This window comes from Moschus berezovskii, chromosome 27, assembly GCF_049115385.1.
Source record: "Moschus berezovskii isolate FMDL1 chromosome 27, NW_MosBer_1.0, whole genome shotgun sequence".
Classification (NCBI taxonomy): domain Eukaryota; kingdom Metazoa; phylum Chordata; class Mammalia; order Artiodactyla; family Moschidae; genus Moschus; species Moschus berezovskii.
Window position 1 is genome coordinate 39551209 of NC_142486.1, and position 21569 is coordinate 39572777.

The 21569-nt window shown below is 41.9% G+C and overlaps 1 protein-coding gene across 1 annotated transcript; it reads right to left on the reverse strand.

Annotated features, from left to right (window-relative positions):
* Window positions 1–2247: 2247 nt before the first annotated feature.
* Window positions 2248–20760, reverse strand: LOC129545313 (zinc finger protein 75D). Its single transcript, XM_088832818.1, has 6 exons — window positions 20632–20760; window positions 18866–19061; window positions 18105–18196; window positions 17694–17820; window positions 15520–15630; window positions 2248–15318 (listed from the first exon to the last, which is right to left on the reverse strand). The coding sequence occupies exons 1-6, from the start codon at window positions 20650–20652 to the stop codon at window positions 14720–14722; spliced, it is 1146 nt and encodes a 381-aa protein (XP_088688944.1). The 5' UTR covers window positions 20653–20760; the 3' UTR covers window positions 2248–14719.
* Window positions 20761–21569: the final 809 nt, after the last annotated feature.

Consider the following 21569-nt stretch of genomic DNA (forward strand, 5'->3'; position numbering starts at 1 on the left):
GCCTGGCATTCTGTGATTCATGGGGTCGCGGAGAGTCGGACACGACTGAGCGACTGAACTGAACTGAACTGTGATGGGCAATAAAACAAAGTGCAATAAAAAAACAAGGTATGCTTATAAAATAGTTCCGACCCAATAGAAAAGTTTGTTGCTCAAAAATTAAACATAAAACTGGGACTTTCCTAACCTTTTCTCCAGTGGTTCACCAGTAAAAGAATCTGCCTGCAGTGCAGGAGATGCAGGAGACACGGGTTTGATCCCTAGATCAGGAACATCCCCTGGAGGAGGGCATGGCAACCCATTCCAATATTCTTGCCTAGAGAATCCCATGGACAGAGACTGGCAGGCTACAGTCCATAGAGTTGCAAAGAGTGGGATGTGACTAAAGCGACTGAGCATGCACGGGAATTCCCTGGAGGGTTAGTGATTAGGACTGGATGCTTTCACTGCCATGGCCCAGGTTCAAGACCTGGTCAGGGAACTGGGATCCTGAAAGCCACTTGGTGGTACAGCAAAAAAAATAAGTTAAACATAAAACTAAAATATGTCCCCACATTACCCCTTCGGAGTATATACCCTGTAGAACTGAAACAAATACTCAAACAAATACTTGTATATGTACATTTACAGCAGGACTATCACAATAGCCAAAAAGCAGAAACAAATGTCTATCAACAGATGAGTGGATAAACACATTGTGTTATTCAGCCAAAAAAGGAATGAAGTGCTGATCAATACATGCTACAATGTGGATCAACTTCAAAAGCATTATTCTACTGAAAGAAAATCAGGCCTAGTGTGTCACATATAAGACCATGTTTAAATTAAACATTCAGATTAGAGAAATCCAGAGGGACAACAAGCAGGTTTATGATTTGCCAGGCACCATGGGGAAACAAGAATGAAGTTTTCTTTGAGTGTGATGAAAATGTTCTTGAACTAGACAGAAGTGGCAGTTGTACAAAATTATGTATGTACTAAATGCCATTTGACTGTTCACTTTAAAATGGTTAATTTTGCTTTATGTGACTGTCACCTCATTAAATATTTGCCTATAAAAATCAACTTGCATCAAAGCCACAATGAGGTACCATCTCACGCTGGTCAGAATGGCTGCTATCAAAAAGTCTACAAACAATAAATGCTGGAGAGGGTGTGGAGAAAAGGGAACCCTCTCACACTGTTGGTGGGAATGCAAACTAGTACAGCCACTATGGAGAACAGTGTGGAGATTTCCTTAAAAAAAAAAACTGGAAATAGAACTGCCATATGACCCAGCAATCCCACTGATGGGCATACACACTGAGGAAACCAGAATTGAAAGAGACACGTGTACCCCAGTGTTCATCGCAGCACTGCTTACAATAGCCAGGACGTGGAAGCAACCCAGACGTCTATCGGCAGACGAATGGATAAGAAAGTTGTGGTACATATACACAATGGAATATTACTCAGCTATTAAAAAGAATACATTTGAGTCAGTTTTAATGAGGTGGAGGAAACTGGAGCCTATTTTATAAAATGAAGTAAGTCAGAAAGAAAAACACCAATACAGTATATTAACACATATATATGGAATTTAGAAAGATGGTAATGATGATCCTATATGCTAGACAGCAAAAGAGACACAGATATAAAGAACAAACTTTTGGACTCTGTGGGAGAAGGTGAGGGTGCGATGATTTGAGAGAATAGCACTGAAACATGTATATTACTGTATGTGAAACAGATGACCAGTCCAAGTTAAATGTGTGAAACAGGGCACTCAAAGCCAGTGCACTGGGACAACATTGAGGGATGGGATGGGAAGGGTTGTGGGAGGGGGGTTCAGGACAGGGGGATACATGAACACCCATGGCTGATTCATGTCAATGTATGGCAAAAACCACCACAATATTGTAAAGTAATTAGCCTTTAATTATAATAAATAATTTAAAAAATCAACTTGCCATATTTATGTGGGTCTATTTCTGGATTCTTTATTCTATGCCATTGATCTGTGTGTCTTCCCCTTTACCAAGACCACACTCTTTTCATTAACATAGCTTTCAGTTCAGTTCAGTTCAGTTCATTCGCTCAGTTGTGTCCGGCTCTTTGCGACCCCATGAATCACAGCACGCCAGGCCTCCCTGTCCATCACCAACTCCTGTAGTTCACTCAAACTCATGCCCATCGAGTCGGTGATACCATCCAGCCATCTCATTCTCTGTCATCCCCGTCTCCTCCCACCCCCAATCCCTCCCAGCATCAGAGTCTTTTCCAGTGAGTCAACTCGTCGCATGAGGTGGCCAAAGTATTGGAGTTTCAGCTTTAGCATCAGTCCTTCCAATGAATCCCAGGATTGATCTCCTTTAGAATGGACTGGTTGGATCTCCTTGCAGTCCAAGGGACTCTCAAGAGTCTTCTCCAGCACCACAGTTCAAAAGCATCAATTCTTCGGCGATCAGCCTTCTTCACAGTCCAACTCTCACATCCATACATGACCACGGGAAAAACCATAGCCTTGACTAGGCAGACCTTGGTTGGCAAAGTGATGTCTCTGCTTTTTAATATGCTATCTAGAGAAAGTCTTATAATCAAGTGACGTAATTTCTTCAGTATCTTTCTTATTTTTCAAACTATTTAGGCTATTCTAGTTCTTTCCTCTTTCCACATTGTATTAAATCTATTGACTGGTTTGGGGAGAACTGACATCTTTGCTATGTTGAGTTTTTTCAGTTTGTGAATGTGATTTGTTTTCCTATTTATTTAGGACTCCTTTGATTTATGTTTCACCAGTGGTTTATGGAGGAGAAGGCAATGGCAAGCCACTCCAGTACTCTTGCCTGGAAACTCCCATGGATGGAGTAGCCTGGTAGGCTGCAGTCCGTGGGGTCGCTAAAGGTCGGACACGACTGAGCGACTTCACTTTCACTTTTCACTTTCACACATTGGAGAAGGAAATGGCAACCCACTCCAGTGTTCTTGCCTGCAGAATCCCAGGCACAGGGGAGCCTGGTGGGCTGCCATCTATGGGGTCACACAGAGTCGGACATGACTGAAGTGACTTAGCAGCAGCAGCAGCAGCAGAATTTTCCACATTTAGTCATGTCATCTGTGAAAAAAGACAGCTTTGTTTTTCCTTTTTAAACTGGATGTTTTAAAATTTCCTTTTCTTTCATTATTGTACTGGCTATGTCTTCCAGTACAATGCTAAACAGGGGTGGCAGGAGTGGGTATTCTTCTCTTGTTCCTTATCTCAGAAGGGAAAGTATTTGATCTTTGATAATTAAGTGTGATATGAGCTATAGGGATTTTGGTCTTTTTTTTTTTTTGGCCATGTGGCATGCGGAGTATTAGTTCCGTGACCAAAAATTGAACCTGTGCCTCCTGCACAGAACCACAGAGTTCTAACCACTGGACTGCCAGGGAAGTCCTGCCTTTTTTTCTAGCAGATGATCTTTTACAGGTTGAAATAGTTCCATTTTATTCCTAGTTTCCTGAGAATTTTGGTCATAAATGTATTTTGTCTCCATTTTCACTACAGTGCTCACTTCCAGTTTCTAGTTGTGCTGCACTGAAGTAAAAGAGTATCAGAGAACATAAACAGTAAACTCACCATCAATTCAGTAGTAGTTTGAATTCTGGTATTCTACAAATCACCTACTGCTATTAACGGTTTGAAGTTCTCAAACAGTTGCTCCACGCATTATACCCAGGTTTTAGAGTTTGTGTCTAGGTGAGAGAAAAAGTGAAGTATGCTTACTTCTTACCTAGAAATGGAACCCAAATAATATTCATAATGGTTTTTCTCCAACCTCTATTCATTTCTTTTACTATATTACAGGTTCTCTACTCTGATACCTAATCCCTGACTCCACAGAAGCTTCCCAAATCAGTTTACTTCTTTTCAAAGCCTTCCCTTAGTCTTTCTTTTTTCTTGTCCACAATCTTCTTCCCTGTCCTACCTGTTACTATTTGTTACCTGGAAGCTGACTTGTCACCTTCTGCTTTAGTCCCTTCTGTTTTTAAATTGAGATATGTCACATATCATAAAATTCACCATTTTGAAGTATTTAACTCAGTGGTTTTATTAGCATATTTACACTTCATCATGACTATTTAGTACCTGAACAACAACAGCAATATAATTAGCAGAGGAACTGCAGGGTAAAACAGTAAGTCTATGTTTAACTTTTGAAGTTACTGCCAAAATGTTTCCTATAGTGCTGTACAATTTAAATTTCCACCAGCAGTGTATGAGCGTTCTAATTTCTTCACATCCTTGAAAACACATCTTATTATCATTTAAAATTATAACCATGTTACTGGATATAAGTGGTATCTCATTGTGGATTTGATATGCATTTTCATGGTGGCTAATGACGTTGAGTCCCTTTTTATGTGCTGATTGGCCATTTGTGTATCTTATTGTGAGAAATGTCTATTTAAAGCCTTGCCCTTTTCAAGATTTCCCTGGTGGTCCAGGGAACATAGATTTGATCCCTAAGCCCATGTGCCTCAGCTAGAGACCATGTGCTCTGGATGCTGTGCCATTGCTAGAGATAAGCCTGTACAACAAAGAGCCCACGTGATCCCAACTAAAACTTGATGCAGCCATAAATAAATATTATAAAAAACACTTATTTGCCCTTTTCAATATTAAATTCTCTACCACTGCATTCCTTTCATATTGTATTAATTAATGCTGCTTAAGATGAAGTTTCTGACCACTTGGTATTGATGGCTATGAAAATTTGAGACACAGATCCAAACAAAAGTCAAACAAACAAAAAAAACCTTATAGCAAGTAGAACTGCTTGTATATTAAAGTGCCTAAATTTTTGTAGCTTTCTCTGCATTTACTGAAAAGGCATCTAGAACTTCTTGTCTCTGCCTTTAATGCTCTAGTCACATTATCTGTAAGAAGTTAAAAACTTAAAAATATCAAAGATACTCTCCAAATGTGAATACTAAAGTCCACGCTCAAAAAAGCTGAGTGCCTAAGTCAATTTAATCACATCTTTTTAAAATTAATATTAAGTTTTGTAAGACAGCAGAGTTGAGTGTTTCCTATTCTAGTTTGGGGAAGCTGTGATTGGTCTTGAAAATAAGGTAGAGTGGTAAACTGACCATGGAAAGCCAATCTGTCAAACAAATGAATGATGTAAATATTATACATATTGTTTTAACCATATAAAGAAACGTAGCAAATGCCCATTTTATCCCCAACCTAGCATTCTTTAGAGACAAAAATGCAAAACCCAAAATGTTTGTGAACATAAAATACCACCACCAAAAACAATGCCCAGCACACAGAAAGTGCCCAATAAACATTTGCCTTATGTTGAATGAATAAATGAACATTCACAGTGCATCTCCAAAAGTTTTCAGGAGCAAACATCTGTAGGCAGAGATAAAAGAAGAACCTGTTTTTGGCAGCAGGTTTATGTAACTGTTAATTTGGGAACTGCAGGTAATAAACACTAGTTCAGGGAAAACTCAGAGAGATAGTGAAGGACAGACAAGGAAGCCTGGGGTGCTGCAGTTCATGGGGTTGCGAAGAGCCAGACACAACTTAACAACTGAACAACAAGGGCACCAGGAATACTGGTTACAAATAACACTTGGTTTGTTGATTTTTATAAATGTTAAATTACAGCAAGTATTATTGGGCCATGGAATGATCTTTCAAAGCATTTCCACACACAATTCACTGGGTATTGAAGCGCACTGTAACTACTTTAACTCCAGAAAGAGAATCAAGGGAAGGAATGGACACTAACCAAAAAAAAGAAGAGAAAATTCCTCATTTAGAGGAAGTGTGGTGCCAAATAGGGACAAAAATAGAGTAGGAATATTTCATTTCCATTTCACTTTCATCTTAGCTGTTACCAACATGTTATGGTTAAATGCTAATAAAAATACAATCAAGCAGGAATGGTTACAGGGAATTATAACAAACTCTAATGTTTTTAGTATTCATTTACACATTATTTCAATTAAAAAAGAGAAAACCAATTAAGGTAGGTAAATGAGGGTACTTTGAGCTCCAGGGGAAATGTCCCATGTGAATATGTTAGAGAGTTATTGCTATTATTATTTTCTGCCACTTAACTCAATGAATCACTCTGGGGCTTGTTAAAAGTTAGCAGTTGATCATGAAGTTTCACCTTACTAAGTTGCTCTGGTGATCACCACAGGCATCTAGTAATCCTTGTGGACCACCCTCATTATGAGGCATATGGGTTGCCTGTTCTCATAAATGAATATCCCCGGGAGGGGGAGCGTATCAGGAGGGGCCTCTTACAAAGTCATCTTGACAACTTGTTGGTCAAGCTCTGGTTGCCCTCTGAGGGAAACGCAGCTCCCTTGTTCTTAATTAGGCTTGCCTCTTGTGGAGACAGGGCCTCTGTTGAGTGGGAATACTTTCTCATAGACGGATTAGGGTATGGTTGTCAAGATTTACTGATCTCTTTTAAAAGGAACTATTTATTCACGGAATGTCATAACGTCTGAGATTTGCTTTAAAATATTCCAAAACAAAATAAAAACAAAAACTGGATAGGATAAGTGAAACAAAATAGGCAAAATGTTGATAAATGGTGAAGTCTACATAGGGGTTCATCATACAATTACTGTGTTTGATAATTTCCATAATGAAAATTTTAAAATATATATCTATAAAAGGATTATTAATCTCCAACATTATCTTAAATCAGCTACTGCTCTATGTATTAGAACTCTTTTCAGTTACAATTCACACTAGCTTAAACAATAAAATGAAGTTATAATAAATTTAAAATAAAATAAAAAATTTAAAAAAAATGAAGTTATAGATTTATGTATTAGTAGTTGAAAAGTCCAGGGCATTCTAGGTGTCAGATGATGCTTGATCCGACAGCTCAACAGTGTCACCAAAACCTGCATCATATATATCACTGCTCTGCCTCCTGTGGTATTATTTTCATCCTAAGGCTCACAGCTCTTGTTTCAAGGAGACTGAACATCTGCTGGGTTACATGTATCATCATACAAGTGTTGGATCTGTTCCAGCGTTTCCAACAAATCGTGATGGGATCAGCTTCAGGTCACAGGCCTAATCCTGAGCCATCTTTCCAACCAAGGACGGAGAACCTCCTGGGAAGTAAATGAGCTCTGAAGTTGAAAGATCTTATACTGGACTTTAACCCACTGTCCCGATTTACTTGGGTGCATAACACATCCTTCATGGAATAGCTCTGCACATCTCCGTATTCTCTGCCTACCAGCTCAGGACCCACTGACAGAACAGATTCCAAAGGCCCTTCCAGGTCCTTTTATACACCTCAGTGTTGAGAGTCCTTGGGAAGAGACGTGCCAAGGGTCTGAAGGACTCCCTAGGACTGTGTGTGCACTCAGGCCCTTGCTGAATTGTAGGCATCCGGGTCCAGTGCAAGCAGTGAAGAGCAGACGTGGTGGGGGAACGTGCTGGGAGGAGAGGCAAGCCGAGTGGAGGTGCTTTCCCTGGGGTGCACATGGAATCCAGTCTTCCTACTCCAGGGCGAAGCTCCCTGAGCTCCAAGCTAGAACATTCAGGCAGCTGGAATGATAGCCTTAAACATTCCAAGGTACCCAATGTAGGACACCTCTGTGCGTTCCTTGATGGGACCTACAAGCTCTTTGCTTCTATCTCTTCTGATAAAGAACAAGATGAGAACTCACAGCCATCACACATCTGTCAAGCAGTCAATACCTGAAGAAGAGAGAACACTGGGACAGGGGTGCTCTAAGTGACCAAAGCTGATGTTTGGTGCCTATGGTAGCTTTTTTCTGTTTGATGTAAGTTGATGCTTGAAGGACATGGGTTTGAACTGGGAGGCCCCACTCACATGTGGAGCTTACTGAATAACTCGGTACTAAAGTACATGATCCATGCCTGGTTGAAGTTGCAGAACCATGGATCCAGAGGGCCAATGGTAAAGTCATACACAAATTTTGAATTGTCCAGCAGCTGGCACCCCCAACCTACTCCATGTGTTGCTCCAGAATCAACTGTATTTTCATTCTTATATTTATTGTAAGTCAGTTTTGTGCCCAACACTGAAGATTCAAGACTACACAGGACAAAGCCACTGCCCTCTTGATGCTTATATTCTAACGGATGCAGATAATGAAAACAACAAACAAAGTAACTCTACCTTGTGATACATGCTGTGAAGCACAGCACTCAGAGTGGTGAGGGCAGATGTGCCTGACTGAACAAGAGTGAAGGTCAACAGAAGATTAAGCCCTTGTGCAAGCTTGGGTTTCAAAATGTGGGAGCTGTGGAGAGATTCAAGAGGAGTATATTGTACAAGTGCCTCTTAACTCAAAGAGTAAGACTTGGGAACTCCCTGGCAGTCCAGTGGTTACAACTCCAGGCTTTCATTGCCAAGGGTGCAGGCTTGATCCCTGGTTGGGGAACTAAGATCCCACAAGCCACGTGGTACAGCCAAAAAGATAAAAGACTGGAAATATGAGCTTCTCCTTTAAGGAGGATAAATAGCTTTGATGAGTTGGTGATGGACAGGGAGGCCTGGCGTGCTGTGATTCATGGGGTCGCGGAGAGCCGGACACGACTGAGCGACTGAACTGAACTGAATGCTTACTTATCATAGTTACAGGATGAAGGAAACATTTAAAAAACATTTCTCTAACTCCATGTAAGAAACTAAATTTTAAAAAACCGGAAAATTAAAAAAAAAAATGGGGGGACTTCCCTAGGAGTCCATGGGTTGAGTCCTTGCTTCTGCAGCAGGGGGTGGGGAGGCAAGTTTGATCCTGGGTTGGATAACTAAGATCCTTCAAACTGTACAATGCAGTCAAAGAAGAAACTATTGTCCCTTACTGTACTAACATAAAAAATATGCATATTTATTTGGCTGCGCCAAGTCTTAGTTGCAGCATGAGGGATCTTTCAGTTGCAGCATGTGAACTCAGTTTTGGTATGTGCAATCGAGTTCCCTGATCAGAGATTGAACTCAGGCCCCCTGCCTTGGGAGTGCAGAATCCTAGCCACTGAATTACCAGGTAAGTCCCAATCTACCAACATTTTTTTAAAGATTGTTTTAAAGCTTAAAATATCTAACTCTTCTCTTCATGAACATTAAATATCCGTCACTCCTACATTTTTTTCAGATGTTCTGAAACTGTTCGGTGTACAAGTCATTGTTGTTGTTCAGTGGTTAAGTCGTGTCCAACTCTTTGCAACCCCATGAACTGCAGCACACCAGGCTTCCCTGTCCAAGTCATAGACAAATACTTAGTGTGAAAACCATGATGTTGGAGATGTTACATTTATTGGCTTAAAAACTCAACAGAAAGACTTCTTACTAAGTTCTTCCTTGAAGGTGCAGGGTATTCGAATACAATAAACCTTTACATTTTTGTACTAGTGCTTAGACCTGAGCAGTTCAAGATTCATCATCCTACTGTGGTAGACAAGAGAAGTGATTCCAATAGCTTTCCTACATCTGAAACTCAGTGAAAGACAAGAGCTGGCTTGCATAATTCCTCTCACAAGAGCCAGATGGGAAAACAGCTTTAAGTTCATCCGTAAATTCATTATGGATGAATTAAATTATACAGGAGGAAAGCCTGACAAGATGCCTGACTGTGGAAAGAAATTCAGTGCAGCCCAGTATCCTTGTCCACTGGAGAATTCATACACAAAGAAACCCTACGTGTACACTGGGTTTGGTGATGCTTTGAACAGTGCTCCAGCCTTGCTCCCCACTGAACCAACACAGGGAAGAAACTATAAAAGTGCCAAAGTGTGGAAGAGATTCAGCAACAATATGCCTTTGTAACTTGTTTGAAAAGAAACCTAGAAATAAGAGTGTGGCTAAAGCTTCAACACTTTCTACTGAGGGCACTGTAGAGACTACACAGGAGAGAACCCACAGAATGTTGAGGAGGCCTTCAGCAAATCATCACTGTGAGCCCTGGAGGGAACGCTCCTGAGATAAAAGCAATGGGCAGCCTTGATCCATTACATGTGAGTGGGAATGAGTCAGAGAATGCACAAGGTGCTCAGTAAACACTGGTCTGTGGTGTGAAATGGTTCAGTGAATGTCTGGAAAATCCTTTACAGTGTTCAAATCTTCTGCATTACTCCCAACTGTCCAGATGGATAGAAAAGAAACAAAAGTGAAGTCCCTCAGTCGTGTCCAACTCTGCAACCCCAAGGACTACAGCCTACCAGGCTCCTCCGTCCATGGGATCTTCCAGGTAAGAATACTGGAGTGGGTTGCCATTTCCTTCTCCAGATCTTCCAAACCCAGGGATTGAACCCAGGTCTCCTGCACCGTAGGCAACACTTTTATCGTCTGAGCCACCAGGGAAGTCCATTGGCAGGTCGGTATAAACCCCTGACAGGGTTTCTGCCACAAGTCATAAGAGGTCACTGCGGAACCAAAGAGCAGGGCTCCTCACTTGCTTTGCGCAGGGCTTGTCATTCATTCACATAAGCACACTGTTCAGTTCAGTTCAGTCGCTCAGTCGTGTCCGACTCTTTGTGAAAGTAAAGTACAGGAGAAAACATGTTCGCTAGGAGAACAAAGAACTAGAGCTCCAAGCATCCTTACCTTGTCCTGAAGAATCGAAAAGGCTGCTTAGGATTCTTTGTCTCAAGTTCTCCAGCAGAAATAAACACTGTTCTCAGTTTCAAAAGCTGATCGAAACACCAGTTTTAGTTTCCAAGCTCTCCTGTACTTCCCCTCCAGTCAAAAGAGAGTGGAAGTTCTCAAGATCAGCTTGAGGTTACAGTCAGCTTAAGGGCCAGAACTCTGGGTATGCAATGGTCCTGAAACCGTGACCACTGGGACAGACCAGTGCAGAGAAGGTGTCGAAGATCTGGGGGCTAGACTAGATGAGTGATCTACTTCTCAGAAGCAACCCTGGAGCCACTTGTAAGGCTGTTAACTGAACACACAAAAAATAAATCACCTTCTGGTTTGTCCTAGAAATCATCTGGTTACAAAAAGTCACATTAGCGAGACTGAACCCAGGGTCAAGTCTGAATTCATTTTTGAACCAAGGTTCAATAGTTTTCGTTTTATATTGTTTTAGTAATCAGCTCTCATTCCTGTGATGAGGTATAGAAATGCCTTCTTCCAACTTGCACACATCTGATCCAAATTCCAAACATAAGGAATAAGACACTGTGCTAACTAGTGGCTGAGACTTTCCCATTGGAAGTTTCTCATTCCCCAACTGGATTGGACTGTTCCTGTGTTCCTGTCCAAGTTTCTTCCCAACTGTCACCTTTCAGTCCAGGGAGAGAAGCCACATTCCTCTCTATACTGTGGGAAAATTTGGTGACTTGTGTCCTGTGTTCTCTGAGGCACAACTCACAAAAGGCACAAGAGGTATTTAACAAACGATTACTTGCAGTCTACTACATTCACAAGAGGAATGGAAGGAAATCCCTACCCCCTCTCAAGCCCACTAATGGACAGAAACTCTTCCAGTGCATGAGGGGCTAATGGAGCAGTGGTGCAGTGGAGGACAAAGACGAAGCGGAAGAAGGTCAGACAGAGGGCGAGATGGTTGCCTCATCCACTTCAACAACTGACCTCTTACTTGTCTGGGGTAAGCAATCCAGTCTTTCTTTCCCATCACCTACAATCCCTACACCTACAGTGTTTCCGCTGGTGTTACAGTTACATCAACTCAGTGGACCATCGAGAGGAAACCAGATCTCTTCCAAGGACCAAAGACCAGGCAGAATGACAAAGGTTTCTGAGCCCTACCAGAACAGCCAGCCCAATTAAGACAGGTCAGGTTATGCTGTATAAACACAGAGCACCAACATCCCAGTGATTTAACACAACATAAGTTTATTTCTTGTTCCTACAAAGTTCATTACAGGTCTGGTGGACCGTCTAGAACAGATATCTCTCCCCAGTGTGGGAGGTCAGCATTCCAGGCTGTTCTGATCTCGCAGCTCCTATGTGCTTACATGACTGAGGCAGAAGACAGCACGAGTCCTATACCAACAAATAAGTGAGACTTCTATACAACCCACTGCTCAAAACTATCTCAGGACCCTGTCTAACCAAAAGGAGCAAAAAAGGATAACCACTCCCTTTTTTTTTTTTTGCTGGCCCATGTTAACTTACAGGATTCCAGTTCCCCAACCAAGGACTGGACCCAGGCCCTCAGCAGTGAAAGTGCGGAGTCCTAACCACTGGACCACCAGGAAGTCCCAACCACCCCATTCTTACTGGGATACAAGCTCCACAACAACAAGCATTTTGTCTCCTTGTCCACTATCATATCCTTAGCTTAGAAGAGTATGTGGGAACTTCCCTGGTAGTCCAGTGGTTAAGAATCTGCTCTCATATGCAAGGGACGTGGGTTCAATCCCTGGTTGGGGAACCAAGATCCCACATGCTTTGGGACAACTAAGCCTGCTCGCCACAAGAGAAGCCTGCACACTGCAACAAAGACCCACCACAGGGAAAAAAAATAAAAAGTCTTGCTGAAAGTCTGATCTTCAAAAAAACAAGTACCTGGACACGTAATAGGACCTCATTAAATCAAATGCATGAATGTAGTGCCAGCAACTAATCTATAGGTGTATCCTGGGAGAAGAGACAAGAGTTCCAGGAGTGTTAAGACCAAGGGTGTTGGGTAAGATCTATGCAGAGCAGGCTGTGCTTAGGAAATAATCCTTGACAGAGTTCATCTTGGGGAAGGAAATGAAATCTTGCCGACAGCGACACACTAAGAGATCAGGTGACTTACACCATAAAGCACTGAAGCCAAGGGACAAATCAACTGAGCAAACCACCACGAGTGCTCAGCTCCTGGAAGGAGCTCCAACAGCCACAGATGCACTGGCTCCTTCAGTGTGGTCAGTCCACCCAACACACCACTGCGGATCAGAGGAAAGGACATGGACACTGTCTGAGACCCTACTATCAGCGTGGCCATTAGATACTTTTCCTTCATCAATCCTTCTAATCCTCAGAAAACCCTGAGTTGAGCTTTATCTCTATTTCATAGAGAAAATGGAGACTTAGGCGTGTTTCAGTAACCAAGAAATTAGTTTCACAAACTTGAAACAGTTCCAACGTCATCCAGGCTGACTGGGCAGGAACAACATACAGATCAGTCCAACTGATCCTGTCTTCAGGGCCTGACTAGTTACAGCTAAGTGACAGCCAACAGATCCACTAGTTAAGGGGTCTTAACAAGTACCTAAATCTCTCTGAGCCTTAACTTCCTTGTTTCTAAGAGATATGTTAAAGACATTATTTAACTCCTTTCCTAACACTACCTGAAAGCTCTAGCAGGAACACATCTGAATCAGGCTGTAGATAAAAAGGTATTATAAGAAAACCCAGAATCCAGAGAGATTCTCAGCAGTCTATGCTGTGCTGGAGAAAACAGAAATAGAAGATCCCATCTGTTTAACAGTTTATTGTTAGCCAAGGGAGGTGCAGGTTCACCCATCTTCATCTACCACTTAGCATCAGCTCCCAAACCTTTGAACTTGGTCTCCTGCTCCCTGGATTCACAGAGCACCATGCCCAGTGACCCACAGGGTCCTCCCTAGTATACACACTCTAGTTCCCAGACAAACATAACCCTCTCCTTGTTCTTAATAACAAACAAAAGTCAAATTAAAATGCAAACAGACAAAAAACTGAGAAATTGTTTCTGAATTCCCATTGATATCCATTTAGACCTCAGAAAAGTACTCATGTTCATGGCTCTTTTATCCTATTGGCATCGTGAGGTAAGGAGTCTAGTTTATTACAGAAAATTCTTTACATCTATTATGTTGTTGTTGTTGTTTAGTTGCTAAGTCGTGTCCAACTCTTTGCGACCCCATGGACTGCGGCCTGCTATCTAATATAGACTGAATGGTAAAAATTCCAATTCATGTCCACATGACCTCATTAGAGATATTCTCCTTTTTTCAAACATCACCAATGAGAGGTATGATGGTGCATCAGTTCACCCGGGAGATTCTCCACCAGTAAAGTAAATTATTTCATCACAGTAAAAATTGTGCTAAAAGGATTCCAGAGGTATAGAAATAAAGGTTCATAAAGGAAGTCAAAACCATGTCAATTTTGCAAACACTGTCCAATGACAAGAGTAAGAAAATTCAACTTGGTTTCTGGAACACTTTATATTAATTTCTTCCCCAAAAGACTATTGAAACTGCTAAATTGGCTGAAAGACAGTGTATGTAATGAAACACGTATATTACTGCTTTTTATTTTGGAAAACTATGCTACAAATGTTTCTATCATATGTGCTTAACGGTGGCTGGAAGATCAATGGAAAACAATATTTACCTCTGTGACCACAGAAGACTGGTGACTCATGACTGCGTCTGCTATTTGAAGCTGGTGTTGCTATTCTGTCAGCTACAATCCCAAAAGCTTTTTCCCTTACTTGGGTTCTTAGAACACCTATTTTCCTAAGGAATTCAGTGATAGTTCTAAGTAAAAATAGTAAGTAGTATAACTAACCACTACTGTTTCCTCTCACAGTCAACCCTAATTTCTTTCTGTGAAACATGATGTTTATATCACCAAATTTTCCACTGGTAAAAAATTCTTCATGTTTCTTAATTTTGAAATTTTTCATAAACTTTAGGGTTAAACTCTGGTTGGTAAATTTTTTAGACTAAGAACACTGGATAAGCTTTTCTTCATGGGTGTCAATTCTGGTGTCAAAGTCTTGAGCTTTGCATGTGTTATAGATGGGTTCTCCGGTGTTTAATAAGGTGAGAATTTTGACTGAATTTTTTTCCACATTCATGACATGCAAAGGGCTTCTCTCCTGTGTGAGTTCTTTGATGTGTGTGAAGATGTGAATTTTGACTGAAGCTTTTCCCACACCAGGAGCATTTATATGGTTTTACTCCTTGGTGTGTTGTTAAGTGCTTATTAAGATCTGACCTCCATCTAAACCTCTTATCACACTGTTGACATTTATACGGTTTCTCCTCAGTGTGAATTCTTTGGTGCTTTATAAGGTCAGAACTAACTCTGAAGCTTTTTCCACATTCCTGACATTTAAAAGGCTTCTCTGTTGCACGTTCTTTCTTATGAAGCTCCATAAGTTTTAGCAGCTCTTCCTCCCACCAGTTGGAAAGTTTCTTTCTTTCCTTCACTGGAAAATCTTGCTGCCATTTCCCCAGTCGATGCACATCACCATGATTTTCTTTGCCCGTTGTTTTCTGATGAACATTCACACTGGCTTTTTTTGATACTATTTCTCCTGGTGCTTGTATTTCTAAGTCAGAAAGACACATAGGTTGATGATTTTCCATGTCATTTTTCAGCTTTATCTCTGTTGGAATAAACATAACAATCGGTCTACTGTATGTCAGACCAAGATAACTATGGGGATAGAAAAAAAGCACAACATGCACTGATTTTAAAATATATAAATTGGGAAGCAGAACCTTAAAATGTAATGAATCCCTTAAGCCCTTGGAAAGGTTCCTAATCTACGCACATTTCTCCTTTTCCCTTCCCAGGTATTACTTACCTGAAAGCAGCACTCCAGGATTGTCTTTCAACACTGGAGATCCTTGAATATATGGCTCTTCCCTTTGCTCTAAATAGGAGATCACTTTAGGTTTGGGGAGCACAAATAATGCTGTGAAATAAAAAACTGAGGTCAACGACTAGAACTAATTATGGTTCACTAATTCCAGACTACTTCAGGTAAAGCAAAAGATACTCTAACAGTTTGTTACCCTGAATGGTTAAATGGATACTCTCATATCCAATATTAAGTTTACACTATACTGCATTTGTGAATGGGCATGAAAAGCAAAGACTGAGAAATGAACGTAAGCTAGATAGATGGGAATCCAGTGCAAGTTCCACATCTTCTGACACTAATTCTCCATATTCAACTAAGGTGTAACCAAACTCCAGAGCCTGCAGGAAACACAGACTGGTGCTATTACATCTTCAGGAAGACTTATACAGGATAAGACCAGGTTTAGGTGAGTCTATGTGAAGGTCAGTGGGCATGTATCATGCACAAATGATGCATGCCATCATTATACTAACTTTTTATTTAGTTCACAAGCACCAGACACTGGACTAGCAAAGATTTCTACCACTCTCATAGCTCACTGGTTCACATCCAGGTGGAGGAAACAGGCAAGAATTACTTCGTGAACTTACGCCAAACTGTACTGCCAAGTATGGAAAGTATTCATCACTCTGTCATTCCATAAATACGTACTGAGTGGTTATGTGCACCAGGCACCCTCTATGTACCAGGGAAATAGTGGAAAATAAGCCAAATCCCCTGATACCACGGAGCTTATCATCTCATGCAGAGTCAGACAATCTAACATCAACAGACAAACAAATGTCGGGAAGTGATAAATGTTTTAAAGAAAACTAAGGGAGGGAGTTGGTGATGGACAGGGAGGCCTGGCGTGCTGTGATTCATGGGGTTGCAAAGAGTTGGATACGACTGAGCGACTGAACTGAACTGAACTGAAGGGAGGCTAAGAGAATGTTTAAGATTCTGTTTCTGTGAAGCTATTTTAGATAAGACTGTGAGAAAAGCTTCTTTTAGAAAATGATATCTGAGCAGAACCCTAAAGTGACTTTTGTCATGTGACAGCAAAGTGTACCAGAAAGAGGGTAAGAGAAAGAAATGAGCATTTGAAGTCCATGAAACAGCAAGATGACAAGAGTGAAGAAAGAGGCCAGAGCAAGAGCACAAGTGGCAAGAGACGAGAGCAGGAAGATGAGAAGCCAGACCTTGGAGGATCCTGGGGGCTGTGGGAAGGAATTTGGTTCTAATACTGAATATATTGAGAAGTTATCATAGGTTGTTCATTTTTTTTTAAAAGTTCTACCAGTTTATTGCTACCAACCCATCACCCTCTACCCTCACGCACACATGCTCAGTCATATAACCCCAGGGACTGTAGCCCGCCAGGCTCCTCTGTCCATGGACTTTCCCAGGCAAGAATACTGGAGTGGGTTGCCATTTCCTTCTCCTTTGACAGGTTTTTAAGCAGAAAATGTCATGATCTGATTAGGCTTATTTTTTTTGGCCGGGTCATGCAGCTTTTGGGATATTAGTTCTGCAACCAGGGATTGAATCCACACTCTTGGGATTGAAAATGAGAACCTCTAACCAATGGACTGCCAGGAAATACCCCATGATTAGGTTTTTAAAAGACTCTGGATGCTGTGTGGAAAACTGAGTGTGGGAGAGCAGGAATGGTGGCAATGGGTACCAGTAAGAAAGTACTGAGGTGAACCTTGTGGCTGAGATGAGGATGCGAACAGCACAAGAGGCTAAGACATGATCCAATTCAAACTACACTGTGATTGTGGAGCCAAGATGATCAGCGATGTGTTAGTAGTGGGGTATGATGGCAACATCACAGTAAAAAATGATCCAGGGGTTTTCTGGCCTGAACTTAAGGTTAATGGTTGTGTCTTTCAGGGAGACAGGAGAGAGTAGAACACAGTAGATTTGAAGGGAACAAAAATTTTGGAAAAGGAATGAACATGTGAACTGGGCAGAAGCTCCAGGGGATCCGGATACACCTTTTCCGTGGTGAACCACTATCTGAGAATCAAAGAGCTACTGAAACAAAGACTCTCTCACAGGGGTAAAAGTAAACCAAGAATGTGACAGATTAGTCCATTCCTATGCAAAGGGAAGAGGAGAATCGTTACCTAAAGAGATGACAGTCTCATAGTTCTCGTGCATTACGTCATTGTAGAGGGCCTTCTGAGTGGGATTCAGTAGTTCCCATTCTTCCTGGGAAAAGTATATGGCCACTTCCTCAAATGTCAACAAACTCTAAAGAAGAGAATGGCTTTAACTCAGAACTTGTCACTTCAAAGACAGTCCAACCATCTGGCCCATGATTTGTATGTTAGCCAAATATTAAAGGAACAACACATGATACTTTTTAAAGTGAGGAGGCAGAAAAGAAAGAGGGAAGGGATCAGTAAGCAGCCCAGGAGGTACCCAGTTCCCCTGGGAGATCATCTGAGTTAACATGCTTTTGAACACCTGCTGGGCAGGGTGGGTCATGGACAGTAGTGAGAAGCAGCCCCAAGAAGCAGGAAAGCACAGCTCACCTGGGACTCAGGCAAGATGAACTCAGGTGCCACTGTCCAGTCTTTGGTGCCTGTTTGCTCAGGAAGGGCTAGGATCTGGTAAGTAGGTACCACTGTGGGTGAAAAAGCACCACGGAAATTTCTCTTCTGTTTCTAAACACACTAGGCTCATTTCTAAAACGTAAAAGATTCCCATGTTTTCAGGATTGATGAGATACCTTTACAAGTGTGTGGTGTCTAGAAATGGCTCTCTCCTTGTAAATAAAAACCATTGAATCTACCAGCCCCTAAAACAGGTTCTCTAATCTTCCTGAGCAAATTTATGAAAGGCAAAAAATCTGTTATCCAGTCATGACATGAATTAAGAACAAAATACTCAGAGAATCTAGTGTACAGTAAGAAATGTTGCTTTAGCTTTTTTAAACTTTTTATTGTTACTTTTTGCCTGTACACAATTTTATTCACACATTTTTTCACTGATAACTGCTTAATTCCTTCTGTTTTTACAAGGACAGGTGGGCCCAATCCTCTCTACTTTTCCAATGAACTGAGTTCCCAGTATCATTAACAGGGTTCTGTGGTTTGGAGATTTCTGTATCTTAGGCCAACCCCCACCCTCAACGCCATATGACCTATTCTACTGCCACCTAGGGGGCATCCTAATTGCTAATGTAGCTGCATTAGTAGATCCACAGGGCAGGGTAACCAGAAAGTGCTCACACATTCTGGCTTAAATTATATCCCACCTCCCAGGAGAAGAAAAGTAACATGAAGATCCTTACCCCTCTCACATACAGGCTCAGGTTCTTTGTGGGTATTCCTGCTCAGTGGTTCTTGGAGACCCTGGTGTATATTCCAAACTTCTTCCTCCAGGGACATGCCCACTGGCTGGGACTCTGCTGGCTTCAGCTGGAAGCCTGGGGCCTCTGCTGCTTCTCCCAAGAACACTGCCTCCTTTCCCAGCTCCTGGACTGCAACCTAGAAATAACCCCCATACTTGTTACCACAGAACTGACTTTTGGGTTGGGCTTGATGGGAGAGGGAGGAAAAAGCAGAGAGTGCAGACTGCGGGGAAAGAGGGAGACGCTGAAGGAAATGACATAAAGACCTAGAGGTATCAGCCACCAATTTTCCACAAGAACTATCCATAAAACATGGGAAAATTGGGAGAAACCAGTAAAGGGTGTGGTTACTGCCAGCTCTCCAAGGCAGCAGTCCCACCCTCTGAATTCAGCCCCGTTCGGCCCACTAACAGGGTTGCACAGGCCACCTGTTCTCGTGCTGCCTTGACAGGCTTTCTCTCCCAACTTAGATCCTTGCCTTAGTGGTTTCTTGTCTTCTAATTCTCTCAAAACATTAAGGAATTGAATTTAAAAGTTGTCCTGTCAACCAGATTTTCCACATGGTCAGGGAAGATTCTCACAGACAATGGGGATGAAATGGAGAAAAAAGCGGGAGGAAAGAGCCATAGCTCTGACCTATGTGCAAATAATTTTGACAAACATGTGCCCTCCCAGTATTCACAATGGGCCAGAGGCCAGCTGGTGAGCTGTCACCTGTCCAAGGGCATGTCCTGGATCCCCACTCAGAGCAGAGCCAGGAACAACCCCTGAGAGAGGGCAGTGCAGGCTCTCGCCTATGGTACAGAGGACACTACCCCTCAGGGTCTTTCTTCTCTCAGCTACTCTGCTGGGATTTCAAATCTTTCTTTCCCTGTGTTCTTTCTACTTTTCCCCTTCCTGGACAGTTGTCCCCTAGTTGCTTGGTTTGTTCCTTCTCTGTCATATCTTCACTCTCTTTTGGTCTCTCAGAGTCCTTTCTTTTCTGATCTGCCCTGAACTCTCCAGCTCCTTAGTGCCTTTTGTTTGTTTCTAAGAATTTGGTCCATCTCCTTGGCCAAGCCAGACTAGGCTCATTACCCTCAACACACCCTAGCTCCAAAGAGACCAAAACTCAACTCTGTCCCTAAGGCCAGGGAAGTTTCTGCCAGGATCTCTGAATCCTACGGGCTGACTAAGGCTGCGGGTCTGTGCTTTCAGGTCCTGCTTCACAAGTGCTAAAGGAACAACACAACAGTGACCTAATCCATTTTTTCCTCCCAATTAACTGCCCCAATATATCCACCTTCACTCTGTTTCACTGCACATCAAGAATCTTTCTGCTCACCCCGTTCCTTGTTTGGCCAGTTTCCCTTTGCAAGTGTTCTACCAGGACCACAGCCTCCTTGTGGATGGTGCTTCTTTATGAGGGTATGGGTGTCCCTGGGCAGAATGGTCAGGAACTGCTCTAGCACCATAAGTTTCAAGATCTGCTCTTTTGAATGAATCTCTGGCCTCAGCCACCGATGGCATAATTCCTGGAGCTGGTCACCAGCCTCCCAGGGTCCAGCTGCTTCATGATAGAGGAAGTTCTGGAAGTGCTAGCGAGACCTCTCAGGACTGAGACTGTCCATCTGTAGGGCATGTTTCTTCTGCTAACTGGCATTCTCTGCAACAGGTCCCTTGGTCTCCCACAGAGCCCCGAAATGAGCATTCAAGTACTTACACACCTTCAGATCTACTGTCATCATTCTGATCTAGGAACAATTCTGCTCCAGTGCTGGATACACCACCAGCTCCAGATCTGACAACTGAGGCCCAGTCTGGTCTGGAACAAAATCAATAAAACAATCTTCTTCCTAAGGCAATCAGGGCAGAAACAAGTGCATGTCAATAAGATGCTGTCACATGTTCACTTCCTGCTAGTTATGAGAAAGATGAACTTTAAAAGCCAACTGCCAGGGCTATGTTTTTCTACTTTCCATTATTCAACTTAATACAGCATAGCTTACTGAAGACAAATTCCAATAAATCACTTTGCCTTTTAAAAAATAATCAGGAAAAGTATATGGATGAGAAAACTAATACCCACTGGCTGCAAGGAGTTTGGGGATTATCCAAAGGTTTAACTGAAAAATTTCCTATGTCATCCTCTATTGTTAAGGAAAGATCAGAAGAATATTCTGAGTTTGTCTTAAATTTTAACATATGGTCCTAGTCTGTCTTTAGTAAGAGGATACAACTTCTATAACCTTTATCCTTCTGGGAAGATGAAAGCCTTCACTTCCTGGACCTTTTGAGGTGCTCCTTTCCATTGTATCAAAACTGGTAGGAGAGCTGCAACAATGAGACCAGAGTGGAAAGAAAGTAATTAGGAAAATGGAGCTTTATTCTACCGAAAAATTATCCCTCAATAATTAGTTGTTCAAGTATTTTGGCATTTCTTTGCAAGACATATAAAAAACACTATGTAAAAGATTTATATCCGTATTTTAAATTTCTCTTGACCTAGGAAAAAACTACAGATGACCCTTGTTCACATACTGTTTATTCAAATGTCAAGTGGTGAGACTTCCCTGTGGTCCAGGGGTTAAGAATCCGCCTTCCACTGCAGGGGATGTGGATTTGATCCCTTGTCAGGGAACTAAGATACTAGACGCCCCAGGGC